At 35.8% G+C, this 23,195-nt stretch overlaps 1 protein-coding gene across 21 annotated transcripts in view; it reads right to left on the bottom strand.

Moving 5' to 3' along the window:
• The window catches only part of PTPRM (protein tyrosine phosphatase receptor type M), a 482,202-nt gene that overhangs the window by 287,090 nt on the left and 171,917 nt on the right, over positions 1–23,195 (bottom strand). For all 21 annotated transcript variants that reach the window (XM_039339174.1, XM_039339176.1, XM_039339175.1 and 18 more), the window contains exon 6: positions 9,144–9,318. In XM_039339174.1, the coding sequence (XP_039195108.1) occupies positions 9,144–9,318 (175 nt within the window). The remainder of the gene's footprint in view (positions 1–9,143; positions 9,319–23,195) is intronic.

The raw sequence follows: 23,195 nt of genomic DNA, 5'->3' as shown, positions 1-23,195 counted from the left end.
TAAATTAGCAATCAACAAACAAGACATGTTATCAAGGAAGATCTATTGATTCCTAGGAGTGAAGCTTATAAAGAACATGATGGAGAAACTGATCTAATTAATCAAATGTACTGATCAGTATCCCTTTCTTTTTTTCATTTTTGAGCAAATTACACAGTCAAAAAGATAATAAAAAGAATATTGAGGAACCATGAGGAGTTAGGAAGAAAAGAAAAAGTATCTAGATACAGGTTTAGATATAGATTCATGCTGATTGAATTTCACTGCCCAAGGAAGGAATGGAGGATTGTGGAGGTAAATGGCTGGGTCAAGGAATAGTGTCCCTGAGAAAACTTTGGATTTCCTGGTCTGATTGCTATCTAGATGAAAGGCCTCTTGTAAGAGATGGGCTGCAGTTCACACAGACTGTGGAAAACTGTGGAAAACATCTTGATTAATTTTTCTACAAGGGTTTTAAATTACATCAGGCAGGAGAATACCACAGATCATATATCAGGCTATGGTCAATACCGTAGCCAGGGATGTCAAACTGCTGGCCTAGAACTGGATGTGTCACACCAAAACCGCACCCATCCCATTGCCAGCAATGGGAAAAAAGTTGCGATATGTCGCGACACGTCATGTGACATCGCGAATTTGACACCCGTGCCATAGCCATATTCAAAGCATAAGTTTGAAGCCTGTAAGCCATACAGCAAAAAAGGAAGCATCAATAAGGCATATTCAGGAATATGCCAGGAGATCTGGCAAGAACAATGGTATTAAAGAAGTCAGATACCTGTACACCATTGCTCAAAGTATGCTCAGAATGCTGAGAATGATCAATGCTCAGAAAAAAACAGGGAGAACCTGAAGTCCCAATATGACTTTGTTAGTATTACTGAAGCCTGGTGGAAGAGAATGTATTAGATTGTAATATCGAAAGGATATAATTTGTTTAAAAGAAACAGACCCAACAAAAGGTAGAGGAAAGAATTAGACAATCAGTTTATATCTACTAGCAGGAGATAAATTACTGAAGAAATTGTAGGAGCCTTGGAAAGAGTGACCACACAAATGAACTCAGCATAATTCACCTAAGGCTGAGACAACAGAAGTTAATCTGTTTATTGTTCTAGATTTCTGGACAACTGACTTCAATAAGCATGGGGGGGGGGCAGAAAGAATTCCATGGATAGAAATTCTGAAGAAAAAAATAATTCAAGAGAGTTGGGAGATTTTTGAAAAAACAAAACAAAACAGATAATTATGGCCCAAACACAAACAATACCAAACAGAGAAGAAAAATGAGAGAAAGCTGATGAGATTAGTATAGTTGCTCTCTGGTGAATTGAGAGCAGAAAAGAAACAGGTGTTAAAATGAAAAGGGTGGCTTATAGGTAGTCCTCTATTCAAAACTATTCACCAACAATGGCACTGAACAAAATACTTATGACTGTTGCTGCATCCCAATGGTCATGTGATCAAAATCCAGGTGCTTGCCATCTGGCATGTATTTATAACAGATGCACTGCATGGGGTCATGTGATCACTGTTGGTAACCTTCTGAGCCAGCTTCTGACAAGCAAAGTCAATGGGAGAAACCAGATTCACTTAATAACTGCATGATTCATCTAACAATTGCAGTGATCCACTTAACAACTCTAGCAAGAAATGGTCATAAAATGGGGCAAAATTCACTTAACCACTGCTTTAATTACAAGGGCTCAGTTGTGGTCATAGGAATTACCTGTATATCGAAAACCAAACATTAGAAAATATTCCAAATCTGTAAGAATGGGATTAGGCTATGGCTTAGAATGAGCTAAAGCTTGCAATAAATGCCAAAGGTAACTCCAAAATAGATCTTTGGGCATAAACCGGACAAAAGTAGAGTTGAGGAAATGTTTGGTCCATGGGTTAAAAAAGGTGAAAGGATATTGATGGGACAGCATGGTGAAGGTTGGAGACAAACTAATATTGTTACAATCCTTAAAAAGGGGAGGAAATTAGACCTAGGAAAATACAGATCAATCAACTGATATTAATAGTCAGAAAAAACTTAGAAAAGGTAATGAAACAGGGGTTTGCAAGCACATAGAAAGAACAAGTTGACTACTAGAAACAACCATGCTTATTAAAAACTATTATTAATATTATTGCTAACACTATTATCATATAGTCCCTAGTACCTGAGGGTAGGACATAAATCAGAGAGTGGAAGCTTTGCAGAGTTTTACAGAGTTAAGATCCAAACTCAAAATAAGATGAGACCAGGAGAACCATTAATAATGGAACACCCTACTCCCTGGAGTTGAAGTGCTCCATCACTGGATACTTTCAAACAAAGGCTAGACAACCATCTGTTTAGATGGTCTAAACATTTCTGCACTGGGTAGAGAATTGAATTAGAAGACGTCCAAAGGCCCTTCTAACCTTATGATCCTAATGACTTCCTAATGACCATTCAAATATTCTGACTATTGCTCTTCATCTTTCCTACTAAAAACAATTGTTAATGTATCTAATACAACTTTGTATGGCATATCCCACAACTGAATAAGCCTACAATTATTAAATAATAGTACACAGGGGGTAAATGTCGTAGAAAAAATAACACAGGTACAGGTATATTTCATACATCAGTTACTGCTACTTACAGGATAAAAATGACAAATCTCTCAACTCTTTAAAATGCCTACAGAATTTTTCTTAATTATTTTATTTAATCAACAGACACTCATTATTAGTATGTGATGCTAAACTAGCTTAAACATTTTAATATTTATTAATTCACTGTCATTTCAAAGACAGTTACTCCATTGTTCATAATCCAGAGCTTTGTGCAGAATCTGTGCAATTTAAATAGCTAAGGCTTAACTCGAAATGATTTAGGTTCATTTAAAATCATTAGTGTGTTTCTTCAACCAAAACACAAAATAGAGCATCCTGAGGCATTTATGTAGCCATGCTGAAACAACAGTTAATTATGTTCTGATTTAAGTGCTGGTAAGAACTGTTGAACTGCCATTCAAAATTTATATTCAGGACTGAGGCTACCGAGGTTAGTACTTAAACGAATTTATTTTAGGTTATACAAGTATTTTAACAGACTTTGTTTTTAAAGGTATTGTATCCCTGAAGGTATTTTATGTGATGTGCTCTGAACACCAAAACCCGCCACTACAGCTACTATAATATGGTGAAGTAATACATCTGCCGATCCCAGGTTCTTGGGAAGGATTCAATAGGTAAACAAAAATGCCAAATGCAGTCAGAACACCTGGCTGACTGCAATGAACCACCACGACAACAATAATCATTTTTAACTGAAACTACCCACTTATATTAAATGGAACTGACTCACAATAGATTTAAATGGAATAGATTTAAAACCAAAAAGTTATCTCTGCAATGATACCTCTGCTCCGCCAGTAGGTAGAGTGACAAAGTCCTCATTTTCCTTGATTTTGCATTGGAATGTCAGAAAAGGAGCAGCAAATTAGCTATTTCCTAATAGAATTCTGCTCCATTAACTCTGGACATTATGCTCTTATACTTGGGGGGGAGGGGAGGTCTTCCAAGTGTTTACAACTCTGATGATGAATCAGAGATTATCCTTTTGTACTATAGTTTAAATATCGATCATACTTCTGTGAAAAGGCTTCTACAAGAAGATGAATAAGGACAGCTATTCCTGAATGGCCACAATGTGTGGATTACTTGAAAATGACATGCTAGATCATTCAAATAACAATGAGTCATATATAGAGTCATAGAAATCAGTCCTTGCTGTTTTTAGTATTAAGATGTAAAAAAACTGTTTGTCAAGTGTGCATGAATGAGTCACTAAGTAGAAAACCATTAAACAACGGTTTTACTGCCTGATTAGTTAGGGTGGATGCTTTATAAGTTTTGTTCTCTGCCAAATACTCAGTTGCAGGTTGATCCCTTTTTTATCTGAACCTTCCCTAGGCAGCATGTATCTGCTCTCGCCCCATTGCAAGGTCATTCTCACATTCCATTACATAAATAAGCCAAAATTACTCAAAATAATATTTCCAATTTACATTTTATACAAACAGAACTATGCCCAACCATATTATAGATGCAATACTTTTCAGGAAAATACTGTGTAGTCTTCTACTCAGAATAAATCATTTTAAAGACCAAGGCAGACAGAACGCTAGAGTTTTCATCAGTTTACATTTCTTAATTATGTGAAACATTATCTTGAAGTTTGCCAGTTTTCAAAATGATGTTTTCTTCACTTTTACATTCCACTATCTGTTCTACAGGTGTATTCCATGTTATTCAGAGTGTGACATCTTCCTTTTAACATTAAGAAATAAAAATTACAAATACTAAACATAGTTTTCTCCCACCCCTTTTTTAAACATCTGACAAAATGCTTTGTATTTCTGTCTAGATTTACCGTATTTAATCTGGAATTTCTTTCCTTTCAAACTAATCTCTGCTGCAGCTGATCAATATTAGAAAAGGGTTTATATAGTGCATACATAAAATGCTAATGTAGTCTCCATTTAATCTACTGTTTTTCATTTTTGCTACATCTGATTTCTTTTATGTTAACCTGCAGAAACAGAGGCACTAAGCTATATGCTCATTTTTTTGAGAGTTATATGCTTTATAATAAATGGATTACATGTTTTGAATTTTTTAAAACTCCACGACAGATTATAGGCAACATTATGTAACTAAAATGGTCAGCCTGTGAAAGAATAAACTCTCTTCACTGTCTCCTATTAGAATCAATATTAATATAACATTGAGAGTATTTTTAGGATTAATTTATTTATATAATTTATCTTATATAATTATAGAATAGAATAGAATAGAATAGCAAAGTTGGAAGGGACCTTGCTGGTCTTCAAGTCCACCACCTGGTCAGGTGGGAAGCCCTATACCATTTCAGACAAATGGTTGTCCAATCTCTTCTTAAAAATTTCCAGTGTTGGAGTATTCACAACTTCTGAAGTTGTTCCATTGATTAATTGTTCTAACTGTCAGGAAATTAATTTACATTATATTAATTATAGGATTAATTTACCTTATATACCTTATATCAATTACTCATTGTAGAAAAAAATATGAAAATACCACTTTTCATATGTAATCATATTACATATGGATTATAGCATCCTTTATTTTCTAGCTCCTAGATGAATCATTTCTGGTGCTGTGGCACTCCAGGAGCCAACTACTTTTAGTGTAAGCAGTTTAATTGACTGGACTGGACTGGACTGGACTGGACTAGACTAGACTAATAAACTGGAAGTTTTTGGGAAGAGATTGGACAGCCATTTGTCTGAAATGAGCAGGGGGTTAGACTAGATGACCTCCAAGGTGCCTTCCAACTTTACTACTACTACTACTACTACTACTACTACTACTACTACTACTACTACTACTACTACTACTACAGATTGTTTTTCCTGGGGCTTGCTTTCTATGATATAGAAACTGAAATTTAGCTTACCAAAGAAACTAAATATTATAGTTTCTGACTCTGGCTGATTGAAAACAAATCCAGTCACCGATTATGATAAACAATATATTTTGTTTAGCTGCTTCTGCCAGCAGCAAAAGTCACACAGGAAAGTCAAACCTGTATCTTCTCTTTCTTTTTCTTTTTCTTTTCATTTTTAATTAACTTTAAATTGAAATTGAGACTGACATCTTATTTATGATTATGAAATAAGATTGTTTCATAAGGCTTTTATACCTAGTTTGTTGGCCAGTTCTGTTGACCTAATCAGACTTCATTCTGTATTTGGACTTAATAAAGAATTCTGGCTGGTTTAAAAATGAAAGCCCTAATCTTCTTGAAGGCATGCAAAAGTCAGAAAGGAAATTAAAGTTGTTTTTTAATTCAGATGTATAATGCTAAATTATGGTCTGGAATTATGTTTAAAAAGATCCATACATACCATTATTTTTTTATATATAAATGCCTACAAATATGAAAACATTTATGTATGATAAATCCCCAAAATTCAGCAAAAATACTAGCATTATTTTTATTTCTGTGGCTTAACCATTCAATACTAACCACAAAGCCTGAAGGGGTACTCATAAAAGTACACTGAGTTTTACTTTACTGGTAATAATAAATTAAAATCACATGCTTCATTGAAATAAGCAATTTTTGGTGAAACCTAATTTAAGAAATGTAAATACTATGTAATTGTTTATCAGTAACTAGGTAAATGAGCTTAAAGACTTCATAATGATGTTAGTTAAATGTAATCTGTTCCAAGGTTAGTACACTGTTTAAATGGGCTTTTTAGGTCACATAGAATGATCTGCATGTGGTCTCATAAAAGCTAAAGCACAAGCAACAGGGATTACCATAATTACTTCATCAAACTACAAGTAGCTAATGGGATTATACCCTAAGGGTAAGCAATTATTCCCTGCATACAGAATAAATGTGCTGAGAGAGGTGGAAAGAGCAAATATTATAGCAATATGATAAATACTTCCAATATTGTGAAGACCAATGGCAGTAAATGGCTATAGCTTCGAAGACTCTGAATTTCTTTGCCTCATTTTCCTCTTTCTCTGGTTAAATTTTTGTTGACCACTCCTTTTTCATCTTACACACACATACACACACATACACAATACCTACACCACACACATATATACATACATACACACAGACACACAGACACACACACACATAGATATTCAACATATTATTCCTTTCTAACAAATCAATGCTATACAAAGCACAGTAAAGGAACAGGAAATGGCAAGGCAAAGATATTAAAAGTACGAGCTGAGAAACAGATAAGGAAACATAGTTCAAAATAGTTTACATGCAAACCATTTACTGTAATTCTGCACCATCCTACCATTGCAAATTATCCATGCTTCTACTTTCTACATACAGTATACGGCTTTGTAAATTGCTTTTTGTTCTTTCAATTTCTCATTTCTATCTTTTGCATGATCAATGAAGGTCAACAATTCTCTTGATCTTTCCCATCATCTACATTCCTTAATTTTGTCTTTATGCCAAATCACATGTGGACTGACTGCACGTTTTTATATTCTCCTGAATAAACTGCTAGAGCAGGAAAGACCAGAACTGGGACCAGAATTTTTGTTCCTAAGCAATATGGTTGTAAAGTGTGATGTCACATGACCGCATTGCTCAGACTCAGCAATCCTGTCACTTCCCATTACTATAGTTAACCAAAAATGATGTGTTTCTACATGCATACCCACCTTCTGGTCTTGGTCTCTCCCAACCCCATGTCATAGTAAGGTACGGGACTGTCTCCTCTTCAACTCCCCCTACTCACCTGTCTTTCCTCCATCTTCCCCTATTAGCCACCCTACACGCTGCCTTGTGGAGCAGCAAGGAGTCCCAGAACCATGCAGCTCTAGGACTGCTTGCCAGGCTGTAGTTCAGGCTTCTTTGCACACTGCAATACTGGAGTTGTAAGAAGTTTGAACCATAACACAGTGTGAAACTGCCAACCGGAACCGTGGCACAAGCCACTGCCCTAGGAAACTCTAGCTGTTTCAGGAAGCCCCGACAGCAGAGTCAAAGCTGCTAACCCAAAAAGCCCCAGGCCAGCTGCCCTCACTGCCCTCCACTCCAACATCCCAGCTGACCTTTGTTGTCTTCTTATTCCTGCTGCAGATAAGGCATGCCCACCCTGGCCTTTCCTAAAGCAGCTGGTAGCCAGTCACATGATCTTCCCCAGATCTCATGAGGAAAGCCTGGTATTTGCTCTTCTCCAAACAGTGCGGCCCATTCTCACAATGCTTCAGAAAACCTCAGAAACTTTTTAAAATGCTTTCTAAGGATCGTGAAAATGGAGTACACTATTTGAAGAATAGTGCAGTTTTGGAGAAAAGGCCTGCATGGCCAGCAGCTGCTGTCAGAGAGCCATGCCAAAGATGCACTTTATCAACAGCAGAAGAAAGGCAGCAAAAGGCAGCTGGGCGCAGCAGGGCCTACAGAATGCAGAGCAGTGGGAACAACTGAGGCTTTTCACTGTGATTCTGGGGTGGCTGGCCATGCTGTGGGGCTTGAGATGCCATTTCTCAGAGGCAGCAGTGATGCTGGGGCTGAAGTAGAGGCCTGGGAGCAGTGGCAGCTGGATGTTATGGCTGAAGGCCCCAGGTTTCTACTTCAGCCCCAATCCTGCAACTGCCATCAAAGAGTGTTGCTATACATGGTGATTAAAAGAGCCCAGGAGGTGGAAATAGGCAGGTGGGAGGAGCAAGTGTTCTCATAAATGGAGGCAGGCTGCCAAGCATTTGAATTTGGTTACATGACTGTGGATGCATTGAAAAGTCCATAACTTTAACAACCAGACATGTCACTTTGGTTCAGCACTGTTATAACTTTTGAGTGATCACTGAATGAATGGTCGTAAGTCAAGGACTAGCTTTATAACAAAGCAGGCAGAAACATGTTGTTGTATACAAATCTTTTTACTCAATTTCTCAATTTACTCAACTACTCAATTTACTCACTCAATTTCCTACATGTGGTAAGTTTTGTGGGGAACAGATTAATCTACTTGCTCTAAACCAGGGGTTCCCAACCAAGGGTGCTCACACCCCCTGGGGTGTGAGACGATATTACAGGGGGTGCAAAAACTTCGGTTTAGAAGTTTCAACATTATAGTGTATATACATAATTCATTATTTAGAACTTTTGTAAGGGGTGTGAGAATATATCAGAAGCATTCTAGGGGTGTGTGGTATAGAAAAGGTTGGGAGTCGCTGCTCTAAACCTTCTCTTTTGATGTATATCATTAATTCATTTTTCTCTGCCTAAAACCCAAGTACCTTATGATTAATACATCAATTTTCTGAGCCACATTCTTTGTTGCATTATACAATCTGTAGAACATTTCCTATAAATCAGTTGGGCCCTCATTCCTTACTCTGCATTAATATACAGAGTATGCGCAATCTGCACAGTAAAGTATATGCAAATTGGTAACCGCAACCGATAAATCTCTACTATCAACTTATGTTAGCATCAAGCCTGGAATTGGTCATTTTAATTAAATAGATTGCAACATCACCAATGGAAAGAATTTGTTTTAACATGAAAAATTTTCAGGAATTTGGTCTCTATCCTTTTCATTTGCATATCAATTTTGAAATACCTTTAATGATTAGTTCTGCATAATTTGATACTCCAACTCCTCCTTCTGTGCGAATCATGCAGCGGTAATTGCCAGCATCCCGTTTGGTAGCATTCACCACACTAAAAGAAGCTACAAATCGACGATCATTAAAAATTTTCATGTCCTTCAAAGGCGCATCCCGTACAAGCAATCCCTAATGAAAAACAAATACAATAATTTATTTTAACATATATTTCATTTGCAAGTATTTATTTTACAATAAATATTAAGATTAATGTTGGTATATAAATACGCATGTGCATATTTTTGTCATCTTGCCCCCCCCCTGCCAAACCTGCTGTGTTTCCTCACCAAGGCAAGGTCATGGTGTTGGAAGTGTATGCCAAAAGTATATCTCCCCAGGGTCCCCCAAAGCATGAAGCTCTTCCCAGCTGCCCAGCTAAAGCAAGCAACCAGCTATATTGGGCAGCAGAGGTCTAGAAAGATACCAGAGGCAGATAATCATCTTAGTGACAATGGCAAAGGCATCAATTCATACTGTGAAAAAGAAGGCACTGGTAAACCACTAATGTATTTTTACCAAGAAAGCCACATGAATAGAAAATATATAATGACTGATGTTGTTATGAAAGGAGAATGGGCCCCTCAGTTTGGATGGTACTCAACATGCTACTGAGAAAGAACAGAAGATCTTTCAGAAAACTAATAGTGTTTAAGACACAGCTAGATTAAAGTCTTTGGAATGTCTAGTTGCTAATATTGTCATACAGGGAAAGAAAAACTAAAGCTACAAAGGTAGAATTAAAGCAGGAACATGGGAAAGCTCAACACCCTGAAAGATGAAATGAAACCATCACAAATTGACATTTTAGGCATCAATGAATTGAGATGTACTGGAATTAGACAAAAGGTTACATTGTTTATTACTCAGGATTTGAAAAACATCAAAGAGATTGCGTTGCTTTTTTGGTTAAGAAGGGTATACCAAGAATAGCATTTGGCTACAATGCAATCACTGAGCGAATAATATTGATTAGATTTCATGGAAATATGATGATCCTTCAGATTTATCTTCCAACTGCTGAGGTTGATGAGTTTTATGATCAAATTCAATTTGAAATCAACGGAACATGCAAGCAAGATGCGTATCTACCCCTTTAAAGTGACAATTGAACATCCTGGATTTCTAAAAAATGCAAGTTAGCTTTTGTAATGCACTTATACGTACACAAAAAATAATTTTCTTGCTTTGTATAACTTTATAGATTAGAATATTTATTTTAGGGAATATGTTCTCCCACGTCCCCTGCAAATAATCCCTGATTCTTTCTAGACAGCCTGGCTCCAATAAATGGATGTTTGTTTGAGGTGCCTGTTTCATTTTTTCTTCGGCAGGAATATTTTCTTGCATTTATGCATTCATCAACCTTCTCTCCAATACTGATTTGGTAAGGAAATTGCCTGGGCAAAGAAAATGAATAGAAAACTTCAAGGTTGAACTTCCTTGCACTGCAAATAACCAAAGGCTTAAGTAAGACCCAGGAGCGTCTGCAAGGTTTAAGTGCTTAATTGTGCATAACTAATATTCTTTAAATTATGCTAGTGGGTTTTATGTTTTCAGTATTTTATCATTTAACTTGCAAAACATATGAAGCCCAATATTCCAGACTTTATGAAGTGGAAAGAGCTAACAAAATATCAGCAAACAAAACAGAGCTAGTAGGGAAATGCTGAACTTAGTTGGTTAATTATGGTTGTTCAGATGTTAACATGTTGAAAATAACCTTATTATGCTATTTATAGCTTTTGGAAAACTTTGCATAATGTCAAAATTGATTCATGCACATAATTCATGATTTGAAAGTTAAGTACGAACAGAATTAAGCCAAATGGCTGGAGATTGAACAGTAATCAACAAATTTTAATTTCAGTAATAAATATAACAATAATAAAATAATTTAACCCTGCAAGTGATTTTTCAGTGCTATCTTATTTAACAAATTGTTAAGACTTAATTTCCAAAAGCTAAACCTCAAAAATGATAACACTTGGAATACAATTTTGAATATGAATCTAGCTTCAAAAAGGTTTGTTTATTTTCAGTACATAATTTGTCAATATAAGAAACAGAAAATCTGACTATTCATAATCAACCATATGGATATCGTGCTGAATTGACTGAAATGAAACTGAAAAGTGAAACAGTGAATTAATTGGAATTAACTGAATCTGAATTTAGCATTCAGCAAAATATTTTTTTAATTTTTTAAAAAATATAATCATTTTGAGAATAATTCTTTCTCTATTTAATAACTATTAAACATCAAAATATTAATCCTTCCCATTTGTTTGCACTATTTCTTAACCCTCTTCAATTTTTTTTAAATAAACAAATATATAAGTATAATAGAGAGTCCCTATTTCACTCTACATTGTGCTACCCTTGAAGAGTATTCAGAAGCTTCAACTGATGTAGCGTGTAACATTGTGAGAAGTTCTTGGGCTTCCTAGGATCACCCACGTTACATTAATGCTCCACCAGCTGCATTGGCTGCAGGTCTGCTTCTGGATGCAACTCAAGTGTTGATTACTATCCTTAAACCCATGCATGGCAGAAGTCCAGATTACTTGACAAACCATCTCACACCATTGGGACCGGCCCAGACTACCTATGCCTTCAGAGGAGGCATGCTGCAGGGCCCTGTTGGTCAAGGAATTCCGGTTGAAGGCCTTCTCTGATGTGGCTCCTGCCTTTAGGAGCATCTTAAACTAAGGTGACCAATCGTCCTCCTTTAGGGAGGACAGTCCTCCTTTTGTGAGTTCTATCCTCCCTCAAAAAGTGTCCTCCTACATGTCCTCCTTTTCGATATTTGAAGACTAATCTGCAGGGCTTTTTTTTTCTCATAGAACGGCGTTCCAGCACCTTTTTTGGATGGTTTTTTTTCAACTTTTGTATGAGCTGTGCTACTCCCCCTATTAGCTTTCAAAAGCCAATAGGAATTGTTGCTGAATGCGCCAAAACACCTGGCCGGCAAACTTTGCACATGTAAGTTGTCTGCAGCAAAGGCGAATTGGCAGGAACTTTGCACCGCTCCCTGCTACCCAACTACACCATCTCCTAGTTAGTCCCGAAGATACCTGGAGGAGACTGGAGCGGCGACGCCATGGTAACTTTCTCTTGATCTTTGGCCCTGCTAGGGCAATAATGGCTGCGGGCGCAAGAGACAGGGGCAGTGGGGCTGTTGCAGGTGGGGGTGTGAGGGGGGGTGGTGGCCGGCCGCCCCCCGTGCTGTGGGAGCTGCGGGGCCTGCTCTACACGGGGCTGTGCAGGGTGGGCAGTGGTGCTGGCGGGGCGGCTGCAAGCAGGGTGTGTTGATGGCGGGCTACCCCCGGGGCCAGAGCTGGCGCAGCTGGTGCTTTGGGAGCCGCAGGGCCCGCTCTACATGGCAGGCAGCAGTACTGGTGGGGCGGCTGAAGGCAGGGGCGCAACATGTAAGCATAATTACAATATAAGATGTTATTGTTACAAATGTTTTTTATTATGCATTTATCATATTATAGTGTATTCTGCATTATTGCAATGAATAAAATGTTTCTTTTATTTACGATATTTTTTTCTTCAATTTATTTGTGTCCTCCATTTCATTGTAAAAAATTTGGTCACCTTACTTAAACCCTAAGGCGAGATTGGTTCCACCCTTCTGACTTCCATTAAGGGCCTGAAGACCTGGCTCTCCCAGATGACTTGGGGCCCTAATGGGGAACATCACACCGGAGGTGCTTGATAAATTAAAAGATAATCCCATCACGTCCCTGCACACCCAGTCCTTCTCTCCCCTTCTTTTAACTATAATTTTACCTTGATTTGGATTTTCATTTTTATTGTTTTAGAAATATTTGTTAGAATTTTAACATTTCAATGCTATAAGCCAGAGTTGTTTTGTTACAAAATGGGCGGCAACTAAATTTAATAAATAAATAACTAAATAAATAAATAATGGTGCATTTTAAAAAAAAGTTGGAAGTCAAATTCTAATCTGTATTCCCCTCACCTGTGTAACTGAGATCCAGCTGGTGTTCATAAATTTATATACAGACTAAATAATATTTAATTTTTGAATAGGTGCTAAAATGTTGTATTATTCTTGTACAAATCATATATTTTAGGAAAAATTGCATGATGCCGTTGGGAATATGTGCATTCTTTTTTTTTACCATGAAGCCAAATATGGAATCAAATATACCACAGTGAATATCTACATTTCCAGCAGAAAAGGATCTCCTTTTTTATCTCGTTATCATGATTTGCAGTTGGACCCCCTAACTATGAGTGAATGCAATTATGATAGTTGTTAGACAATGTGGTCACGGGGAGATAATAATTCTTTATATTGTAGTGGTAAATGGTATGTTCTTCTAATATCCTAGCTTAACAGTAATAATAATTTTGTTGCTCACAGAGGCATGAAAGAAGTAAGTGAATATATACATGATTTACTATGAAAGATCAGTTTGGTACTACAAACAGAATGCATGTAGGAAAAAATGGTCATTGGAAAATTTTAAAAAAATAATCTGCTGAAGATAATCTCTCACTTACTGAAGATATACTAAATTTATTTCTAAATTTTCATTATCTTTTTTTATAGATATTTTATTGGTTTTTAACTATAACAATCTCCAGGACCTGGTGTACAGCGTGTTGTCTTGGTTTATATTTTAAGAAGAAAAAAAGGACAGTAATAATTAATTAACAATAATGATTAAATTTGATAATTCCACAATTAATGTATTAATAATACATTTCTTTGATCTTCCTTCTCTCATTTGTATTTTCCTTCTTCAACCTTAGCCAAAATATAATTCTTAATATTTTTAATATATAAATGATTAGGTATAGGCATTTTTTATATTTATACAAATAATAATAATCTCTATATATAACTTTTTTTCCAGCTTATATTATTCTCATAACCATCATCTCATTAATTCAGCGTACATCCTATTTTTATAATTTTTGTTCGCTTAGATTCCCTTACATTCAATCCAATTCTTATCAGTCATAATTTCTTCATGTTAGTCATCTCACTGTCTAAATTTTCCCATTTAGGTACATCATCCCAATATTTTATGTCATGCATTATAAAAATACTATACTTTTTATCTGTCTTATAGTATCTAGATATAACTGTCGGGTTCAGAGGGCTTTCCCGGATCAAACTAAGTGATTGCCGTCATTTCGTGATCGATGGGGTGCCTCTCCTTCACAGTCACCTCTCCAGGGCAACTTCGGACCCATCTAGGGTCCCCCAAGCAGGAAGAAACTAGCTGTGGGGAGCAAAGGTTTGCTCTCACGCATACATGTGCTACAGATGCAAAAAAACGGAAGCCCTAAATTGTCATTATCAATATGTAGTAAATTATTTCCTTGGAGCAATCACTTGATTTAAATATTATCCATATAGTTTGGCTTGTGATGTGTAAGCAACACTTATTTCACATAAATCAGCTTGTACTTTTCTCATGACACTTTGAGAATGTGTGAAATATTGAGACTTCTGGTGAAAAAAATGGCAAACTGAAGATAACCAGTCTGGGGTGGTTCAGAGCTTTCTTTTTTTCCTCAAACTATGCCAGAACTTTCAAAAGGACATTGTGTTTGTATACTTCTGTTTCTCGTCACTTTTGCAATTTTGCAAATTGCTTGAAAAATAAATTTCAGCTATTACAAACCTTTGGATCAAGTCTTACAGCATCAGATGAGTTTCCTTCAGTCCTTAACAAAATAAGTTTTAAGTACAAGCTTAATGATTTAAGGGTTTTTTTTCTGGAATGAACAGCAAAACAGTGATAAAAAGTTGGATTTTAGAAAGTTACAATTGGACTAAAAGTCCAGATAGATTTGAAATAAGATTAAGAAAAAGAACATTTACATGAGTAAATGTTCTTTTTTCAATTCTTTAAAAAAAATCAAAGTAAGACTCTAAAAGTAAGATATTAGAGGAAAATAGAAAGAATTAAAATTATAATTAAAGGAGAAAAATACTTAAATTTGAATATGGAACAAAGTATTTTAACATTCAATATATGAAGGATACTTTTGAACAATGGAGCTAGAAGGTAATTAACACTGTTTGCCTCTATAGATTGTCTACAAGATTATATGGGAAAAAATACTACACTGGACATACAAAAGAAACTGGCTGATGTCTTAATAATTAAAAGGGATATACAAATAAAAACCCAACCAGTTATACAGTAAACTGTATAATTTTCCTACATTCGATTTACAAAGCATATTTGTTAATGCTTTGAAGAATTTTGTGAGAAGGGATAAAGAAAAATTAAAAGAAATTGAGTTTTTGAACATTATTTGACAGGATTAAAAATCAAGATTGATAAAGTAAAGGGAAAGAATATAAAGTTGGCTTATTTTGATGAATAAAATAGATAACTTTTTAATGCATTCCAGTATGTTCACAGAAAAAAGTGATAATAAAGGTTATCATCTACTATCTCAAGTAACTCTTAATGGACTTTTGCTGAAATGCTAGGTTTAAGGATTTGTTTTTAGATAAGACATGAACAAGGGCAGAAGAGATAATCTATTGCATTTTACGATAAGGTAATAAGTTACTAAAATTGTACCTGGATCTTTTATTTCTTATTGTTTCATTTTTTTAATTTGTATTTTTTATCATTGTGGTTGCAATTTTTTAAAAAAATACTATTGATTTTGGTTTTTTTAAAAGAGAATGTTTCAGTTATTCATGAAACTGGAAGAACTTACTGAATATTCATTGCTTCTGGCTTTCATTCCCAAATGGAACGTATATGAACAACTAGGAGGGAAGGGGCGTTGTCTTACCTGAATGCCTTTTCTCAGCACGGAGATGGAGAATTCACCAAAGGGTTTAGACTGTGTTCCTGCCCAATCAGATCAAGTCAGTCAAAGTTGCAAGGCCTGTCCTGGACTAGGGTGTCCCAGTCTCGACGCAGGCGAAGCCACTGACTGACAGCAAGACGTGTTGGCTCATGAATCTAACCCTAGGCCTGAAAAGCCTGTGAGGGCGGGAGTGGATTCTCCATCTCCGTGCTGAGAAAAGGCGTTCAGGTAAGACAACGCCCGTCTCCAGCACTGGAGATGGAAAATCCACCAATGGGACATACCAAAACCTACTGTCCCTGAGGGAGGGAAGCAGGCTGGTCCAGTTTGACAACTCGAGGTACAACCTGTTGGAGAACTCTCCTGCCAAAGGAGGCCTCTGCCAAGGCGAACCTATCTATCTTATAGTGACGTATAAAGGGCGATGGTGACCACGTGGCCGCCCTACAAACGTCCTCGATGAATGCCTGAGTGGCCCAGGCCGCAGAAGTAGCCACACTACGGGTTAAATGGGCCATGACATGTTGTGGAACCGGCAATGACTCAGACTGGTACGCCCCGCAATACACGCCCTGATCCACCTGCCAATCGTGGAGGAGGATACCTTCCTACTCTTGGAAGAAGGATGGAAGGAAACAAAGAGGTCTTTGGAATGGCGGAAGATGGCTGTCTATGAGATGTAGTAATGGAGTGCTCTGCGAACGTCCAGAAGGTGCCATTGCCATTCCAGAGTGTGCGATGGATTAGGGCAGAAATCTGGAAGCACGATTTCCTGAGCCTTGTGGAATAGAGAATTGACCTTAGGAAGAAAGGTAGGGTCTAGATGAAGAACCACTCGGTCCCGGTGAAAGATGCATAGGTCATCCCTGGTAGAAAGTGCCGCTAATTCCGATATCTGTTGCACAGAAGTAATTGCCACCAGGAAGGAGTCCTTGTGCGATAAGTATCGCATATCACACGTCCTGAGAGGCTCAAAGGGTGGTTTGGTGAGAGCCCATGGCAGTTCCCAAGAGGGGTACCTATGCACTACACGGGGCTTGGTGTTTGTGGCACCCCTGATGAATGAGTGAATCAACAGATGTTGACTAAGGGATACTGAGGTGTCACAGGTAAGTACAGTGGAAAGAGCAGCTACTTGTCTGCGTAATGTGTTCGGCGCCAAGCCCCTCTCCAGACCCTCTAGAAGATAGTCTAATATCTTTGGGATCGTTAAGTCAGATATGGATAAGTGATGGGTCGTGCACCATGAACAGAAATTCCTCCACGTGGCCTCATAAATACGGTTGGTAGAGGGTCTTGAAAGAGTTGTTATAGTGTCTACTTAAGAATTCAACTCAGACTCAAAATGTTATTGGCTTGGAAGGGAAGCAAGCTTGAGTTTGTATTTGAATTCTGTTTACAAACAATACATGCAACATTATTTTAAGCATACTATGTTATTTGAGCCCATTTCTGAAATACCTTACACTTATGATCGTGAAAGAAAAAGTAGGAAAGCTTTCAGATAATAGATTTATTTAAAAACATTAATTCAACAGAAAATGTTCCAGACTATTCTGTAATAAACCCCCCTAAATTGTATATTACATTATAAAGCAGGTGCAATTACTATTTATTTAAGGCCAACAAAAGGAAATTTTGCTTTTAAACAGACAAATAACAACAATACAAATAATAGTACTATAAACTCAAGCAAACTGCCTCACAGAGGTCATGTTTTTACTTTTATAATGACTTCCCAGAGTAGCTTTTATAACTACAGTAAGTCAATTTTCTTCCTTAGAAATGAGAATGACATGAGCTTTGCATATATTAGCATTTTCACCTATAGTATCTTTGTTTGCTTTTGGCTGTTAAGGTTTTCTTTCCTTCTTTATTTCATATGGTCCAATTAAAATAATTACATTTTAATATAGAATATTTAAATGATATTTTTTCCTGTAGTTGCATCCACCTTATAAACATATGAAAAAAGTATATTCACAAAATCCCTATGTGAGCTGGAAATCTAATGACCGTGTGTCTCCAAAAGTGCATTTATTCCTCATACATATTAAACAAAACAGAACAAAAACAGATAAGAAGAAAGAACACAAAAAGAAGGTAGATTTGTGGCAGATGTTCTAGTTTCTAAAAACAAAATAATGTTATCAATTTAATCAGAACTATTAGTATATTATTGACTTTGTCAGGGCTTCTTGGCATAGTTTCAGTATTAAATGAACATTGATTATACTCATTTTTGCAAATCAGTGATAAGAAAAACTCCCAAATGAAACATACAAAGTAATAAATCATCACAACCAAGTCTTTATTTCATTCTTTGGATTTATATATCTTGTTGAATTTGATAAGCTATGTCTATAAATAAAATCAAATCTGTAAAAAACAACTCACAACATGGCATGGGAGTCCTTTAAACAAATACCTTCCCACAAGAGGGAACAAACTCAAAATATTGTTCCTACAGATTTTTCTGGACCAATCCAGGTTTTTATGGCCTTCAAAGAAGAATTGAAACCGTACAGACTGTCCAGACTTTCTTTTCCCTGAGCTGGATAAAAATATATCACTTTCTATCATGAGCAAAAATAACACTTTAGAATTAATGCATTTTAAAATGTAAAAAAAAAGTTTCAGTGCTCTTTGTAATACAGTAGATGTTCTTTTACACTACTTCACATTTTTCACTGCCAGTTTCAGGCAAAACTCCTCATTCACTTCAGATTGTCAAAGACTAGAGCAAAATAACTAAGCTTCCCCAATAACTTTCAGTACTGCTTCATTTTCTAAATAAACTTTTCCTTGATGAGCACATTTCTGAAGCTTTTTTATTTTATTTTTGCTCTCTATATTTGGTGAAAACTGGCAGTACATTAAACCTATTTGCATGCCTGCAGTTTATTTGCATAACTGCAACTTGCAGCTTTCCTTATCACCAATCATTATAAACTAAGTTAAATATATCTGGAAATATTTCTAATGCAGTGAATCCCACTAATTGATTTATTACAACCATTCTTTTCTTGGGTGCTTATCCCATTAGTATATGAATACAATTTAAAGCGGTTAAACCCAATGGGAGGTTTTGTTTTGTTCATTGACTTAAAGAAATAATGATAGCACTCTGCTTTTGCTGCAGTTCATGCATCCAATCCTTCCCTAAGATTTATCTCTGATTCTGTAATATAATATGTTCTCAATATTAGAGCATTTACCTTTAATCTAGTTGTAGGAACTAATCATTTTTCTACATTAAAAAAATATTATATATGTAAAGCAGTTTGAAATCTGCTTAACAAAACTTCCAAAACCATCTCTAGGTAAAGATGCTACATTAATTGCAGGCTACATCTTGATTAGCAGTTTCTACATAACCAGGAAGAATGATAAATTAGTACCCCTGTAGTATTTTCCTGTATAAGGTTGTGGGTAATATTATATAAATAAGTAGGTTCACCTTATTTAAGACATATCTCAAAATTTAAGGCTACCAAATAGCTGATGGTATCATTTCTAATTTCTGTTTCTAAATGTTTCACTTCCAATAACCATCCAATGAACATATTTGTAAGCCCACATATGAAATGCCTTCTGCTTCTATGAACTCTCTAATAGCAACCTTTTCATTTTATTCAAAGTACAAACTGTTTTGTTAAATACGTTTAATGTTAACAAAATTATATGCTTTTAAATCTGTTTAATCATAAAAATAAACCTGTTTTGCCAATGAAATTTCCACAGATAAACAGCAGATGTATTGCAGTGTTTTCAGAATTTTGCTTTCAAAAATATTTTGGCAGTCAGTTAAAAACATTGTATTTCTATTTCTAGAGAAAGTAACATTAACATATATATATGAATCTGAAAATAAAAAGCTATTGTTTATATATTTATTCGGCAAATTTAAATGGTCACCCATCTTACAAAGTAGTGACTTTGAGTGGTGTACAATTAATAAATAACAAACAGTTATTATATACACAAAAATGTGAAATCATAGCTGCCAGTTCTTTAGCTGAAGTTGCCCTTCATAGGCATCATTTATCCCAAAAACCTAGGAGGTGATAATGTATCAACATAATATATACGTGTGGATCAAAATGTTGTGGCCTTTTGTAATTGACAGATGGAAATTTTGTTAATGTGCAGATTATGTCTAAGTGTCACTGAAGAATTGTTGATATGGTACCCAGCATGCTGATAACCACTGGGACTACCAAAGCTGGTTTATGCCATAATATTTGAACTTCGATTTTCAAATCTTAATATTTTGTGATTTTCTCCAATATTTTGTCTTCTAGTCTACTATCCCTGGTATTGCCCTATCAAATAACAGCACTTTATTCTTTTCAACCACAGTTAAATATGATGTGTTATGAGCCAAGTTTTTATCAGTTTCTATTCTATTAGAAATCCCATAGTGTTTTAAACTGCTCATTTTCAACTACTTTTTTCAACTCTATGTTCCATCAATTTTTGCTCACTGGAAAACAATAATTTTTACAGATGTTCCAGTGGATCATTTAATCTGCACATTGTCATTTACAATAAGTTTATGTGATCGTTTTGAATAAAGTGAGTATATGACCTACTGTTTTCTTTGCACCATCTGCATTTTGAATCATCTGATGATTTTTCAATACTGTGCTAAAACTTTTACATTATTTGTCAATGACTGGATTTCTACTTCTGAATCTCCTTATAAAACAAATGTGAGGTGTTATTAGCATTTTTTTTGCTACTTGATAACCAAGATTTATTGTCTTCAAAATCACTGAAAGTGGGATCATAGCACTGACAAATAGGAAGGGTAATAATGAATCATCCTGCAAGGTGCCTCTCTTAATGTTGGCAAGCCTGTATTTTTCATTTCATTTTTTCATTTCCAACCACCAATTCTGTCTTCTACTGCTTTTTTTTCTATAAACATTCTTATTTACACCAATTGTTTCCAAGCATCCAACTATGTGGTAATGAATCAAATACCGTTTTATAATCAATCCAGAACATACAATATGTAAATTGGTCTTTCTGCTTTTGCAATTCTCCAGAACTGTTTTATCAACTAGAAGTTGATTTTTCTGCTTTTCCTTTATTTCCTTTTCTCCTCTACTGAAAGGATGTTATTTTCTTCTAAGTAGTCTTGGATGTAATAAAAGTATACATATTACATAATCTTTGACGTTGTCCCTATTATGCCTGTGATTTAAATATTGTAGGCAAGCTATAGTTTCTTGATGTCATCCCTTTTGCTGGGTCTTTCAGAATCAGATACACATGGCCAGGTCACTGATGCCTTCTTTATGGAATACTTCATTAAGCTATTTAGCTATAATTGGATGTAAGTTAGTCAGATACTTGAACCAAAAGCCATATAATTGATCATTTCCAGGAGATGTCCAGTTTTTAATCCTTTTTATTCAATTTTAATCATTTCTGCTGTTATTGTTATTTCTTCCATTTAATTTTTACCATTCATGTTCAAATTCCTTTATCTAGCCAGCATTTTATTACATTTTTTTAGTTTTATATAGCTCTTCCCAAAATTGAGATTGATGTACTACAAGAAGGAAAGTACTATCTGATATAAGGCCCTTGTCACCTGCTCATTTCAAGCAGAAATTAAGGCCTCAGATTAATAGCTTGCTATGTTTTCAAAAAATCCTAGGAGATTACTGAAACACCTTTGAGTCCATTAGGCATATGGAGCTGACAGATCTAATACATTCTCAATTCCCACCCCCACCCCCGCTTACTGGAAACAAATAGCACCTGAAAGCTGAAAAGCAATCAGAGAACAATCTGTTCCTGACCAAGTTCATGTTGCAACTATGCAGAGGAATAAAATAATTTAGTAAGCAACCCACAACATCAGTTGAGCCTTCAATAATTTGGGACAGATTCATGGTTTCCAGTGGCCATGAACTTCTGAGTTGCTTTTGATTTAATACCACCAGAGGGCAAGTTAAAATCCTCAAGTCCTCAGAGAGTTAACTGCCAAACACAATGGAACTGAACTACTCAGGTAGGTAAGTTGCTATGCATCACGGATGCTGAAACAACAACATACTTAAATGTTCTCTGAAAACAAACTTTAGCCATAAAATCTAGTACAGCGGTACCTGGAAACTCATTATTATTTGGTTCTGGGAGATACAAATAGTACTAAAAATGATGACTATCAATCAAATCACATGGCTTACCACACAACCCTTTGCTTATCTGTCTCTCTTCCTCTGACAGCCACATTACCAGCATGGCCAACTTCCTGTCCATCCTCTGTGGCCATCCCCCACTTCCCTTTGCAGCGATCTTCCTGGTATAACCAACTTCTTGTCCAATTTATGCGGCTGTCCCCCTCTTCCCATCACAACATGTCAAGAATCAAATAAACAATGAATATCAGGACAACATTTTTGCGTCAAAATGAACTGAGTACCAAATTAGACAAGTTTTGAAGCAGTCGAGTACTGAGGTATCCATATCTGTTTACTTGTAGCAAAGAAACTCTGAAAATATGCTGGGTAGTAACTGTGATCCCTGCTTCTCTGCCCTGGAGTTGTGGCTGCTGTCAAAATAAAACTCAATTGGGCACATCTCCCTAACCCTAGCCCTGAGCCTATCAGGATTCATTTATACAGGAAAGGCCAGCCAAGTTCTTCATAATCAAATTATGAATATTTTTATTACACATTAACATGGCATTTAGTACCAGCAGCTAGATTTGGTAATCTAGCCTCAAGGATACGCACCAAGCTCTTGTAATGTCTAAAATATGTTTTCAAGAATTCTTTCACTAATTTCATCCTGTTATTTTTTTAAAATTCTATTCATTCTGCAGGAAGTTCCTTATTTCCATTTTAATTATTTTTTATTTCCAGCAAAGTAACTCTATATTTTTTCAATCTCATCAGGCTTTAATATTTTTACTATATTCTTTACAAATAGAATATACCAGTATCTCATTCTCATTTTTGCAAAACTCATACTCTTATGCACATTTTTGTCCATCCACTGTCTCTTTCATTTCATCATTCCACTAAACATCTTTTTATCATTCTTCCCATTAATGTAACTTTCAAAACTTGTTTTGGGAACACTCTATAACGTAATTCTTTTCAGTTTATTTCTCATTCTCTTTTCCTATAGCCATTCTACTTTTTTTACTTCTTTTCTTTTTT

The sequence above is a fragment of the Crotalus tigris genome, unplaced genomic scaffold (genome assembly GCF_016545835.1).
Source record: "Crotalus tigris isolate CLP2741 ecotype Arizona unplaced genomic scaffold, ASM1654583v1 scf7180000017731.4096049, whole genome shotgun sequence".
Classification (NCBI taxonomy): domain Eukaryota; kingdom Metazoa; phylum Chordata; class Lepidosauria; order Squamata; family Viperidae; genus Crotalus; species Crotalus tigris.
This window is presented reverse-complemented; position numbering and strand designations above follow the sequence as displayed.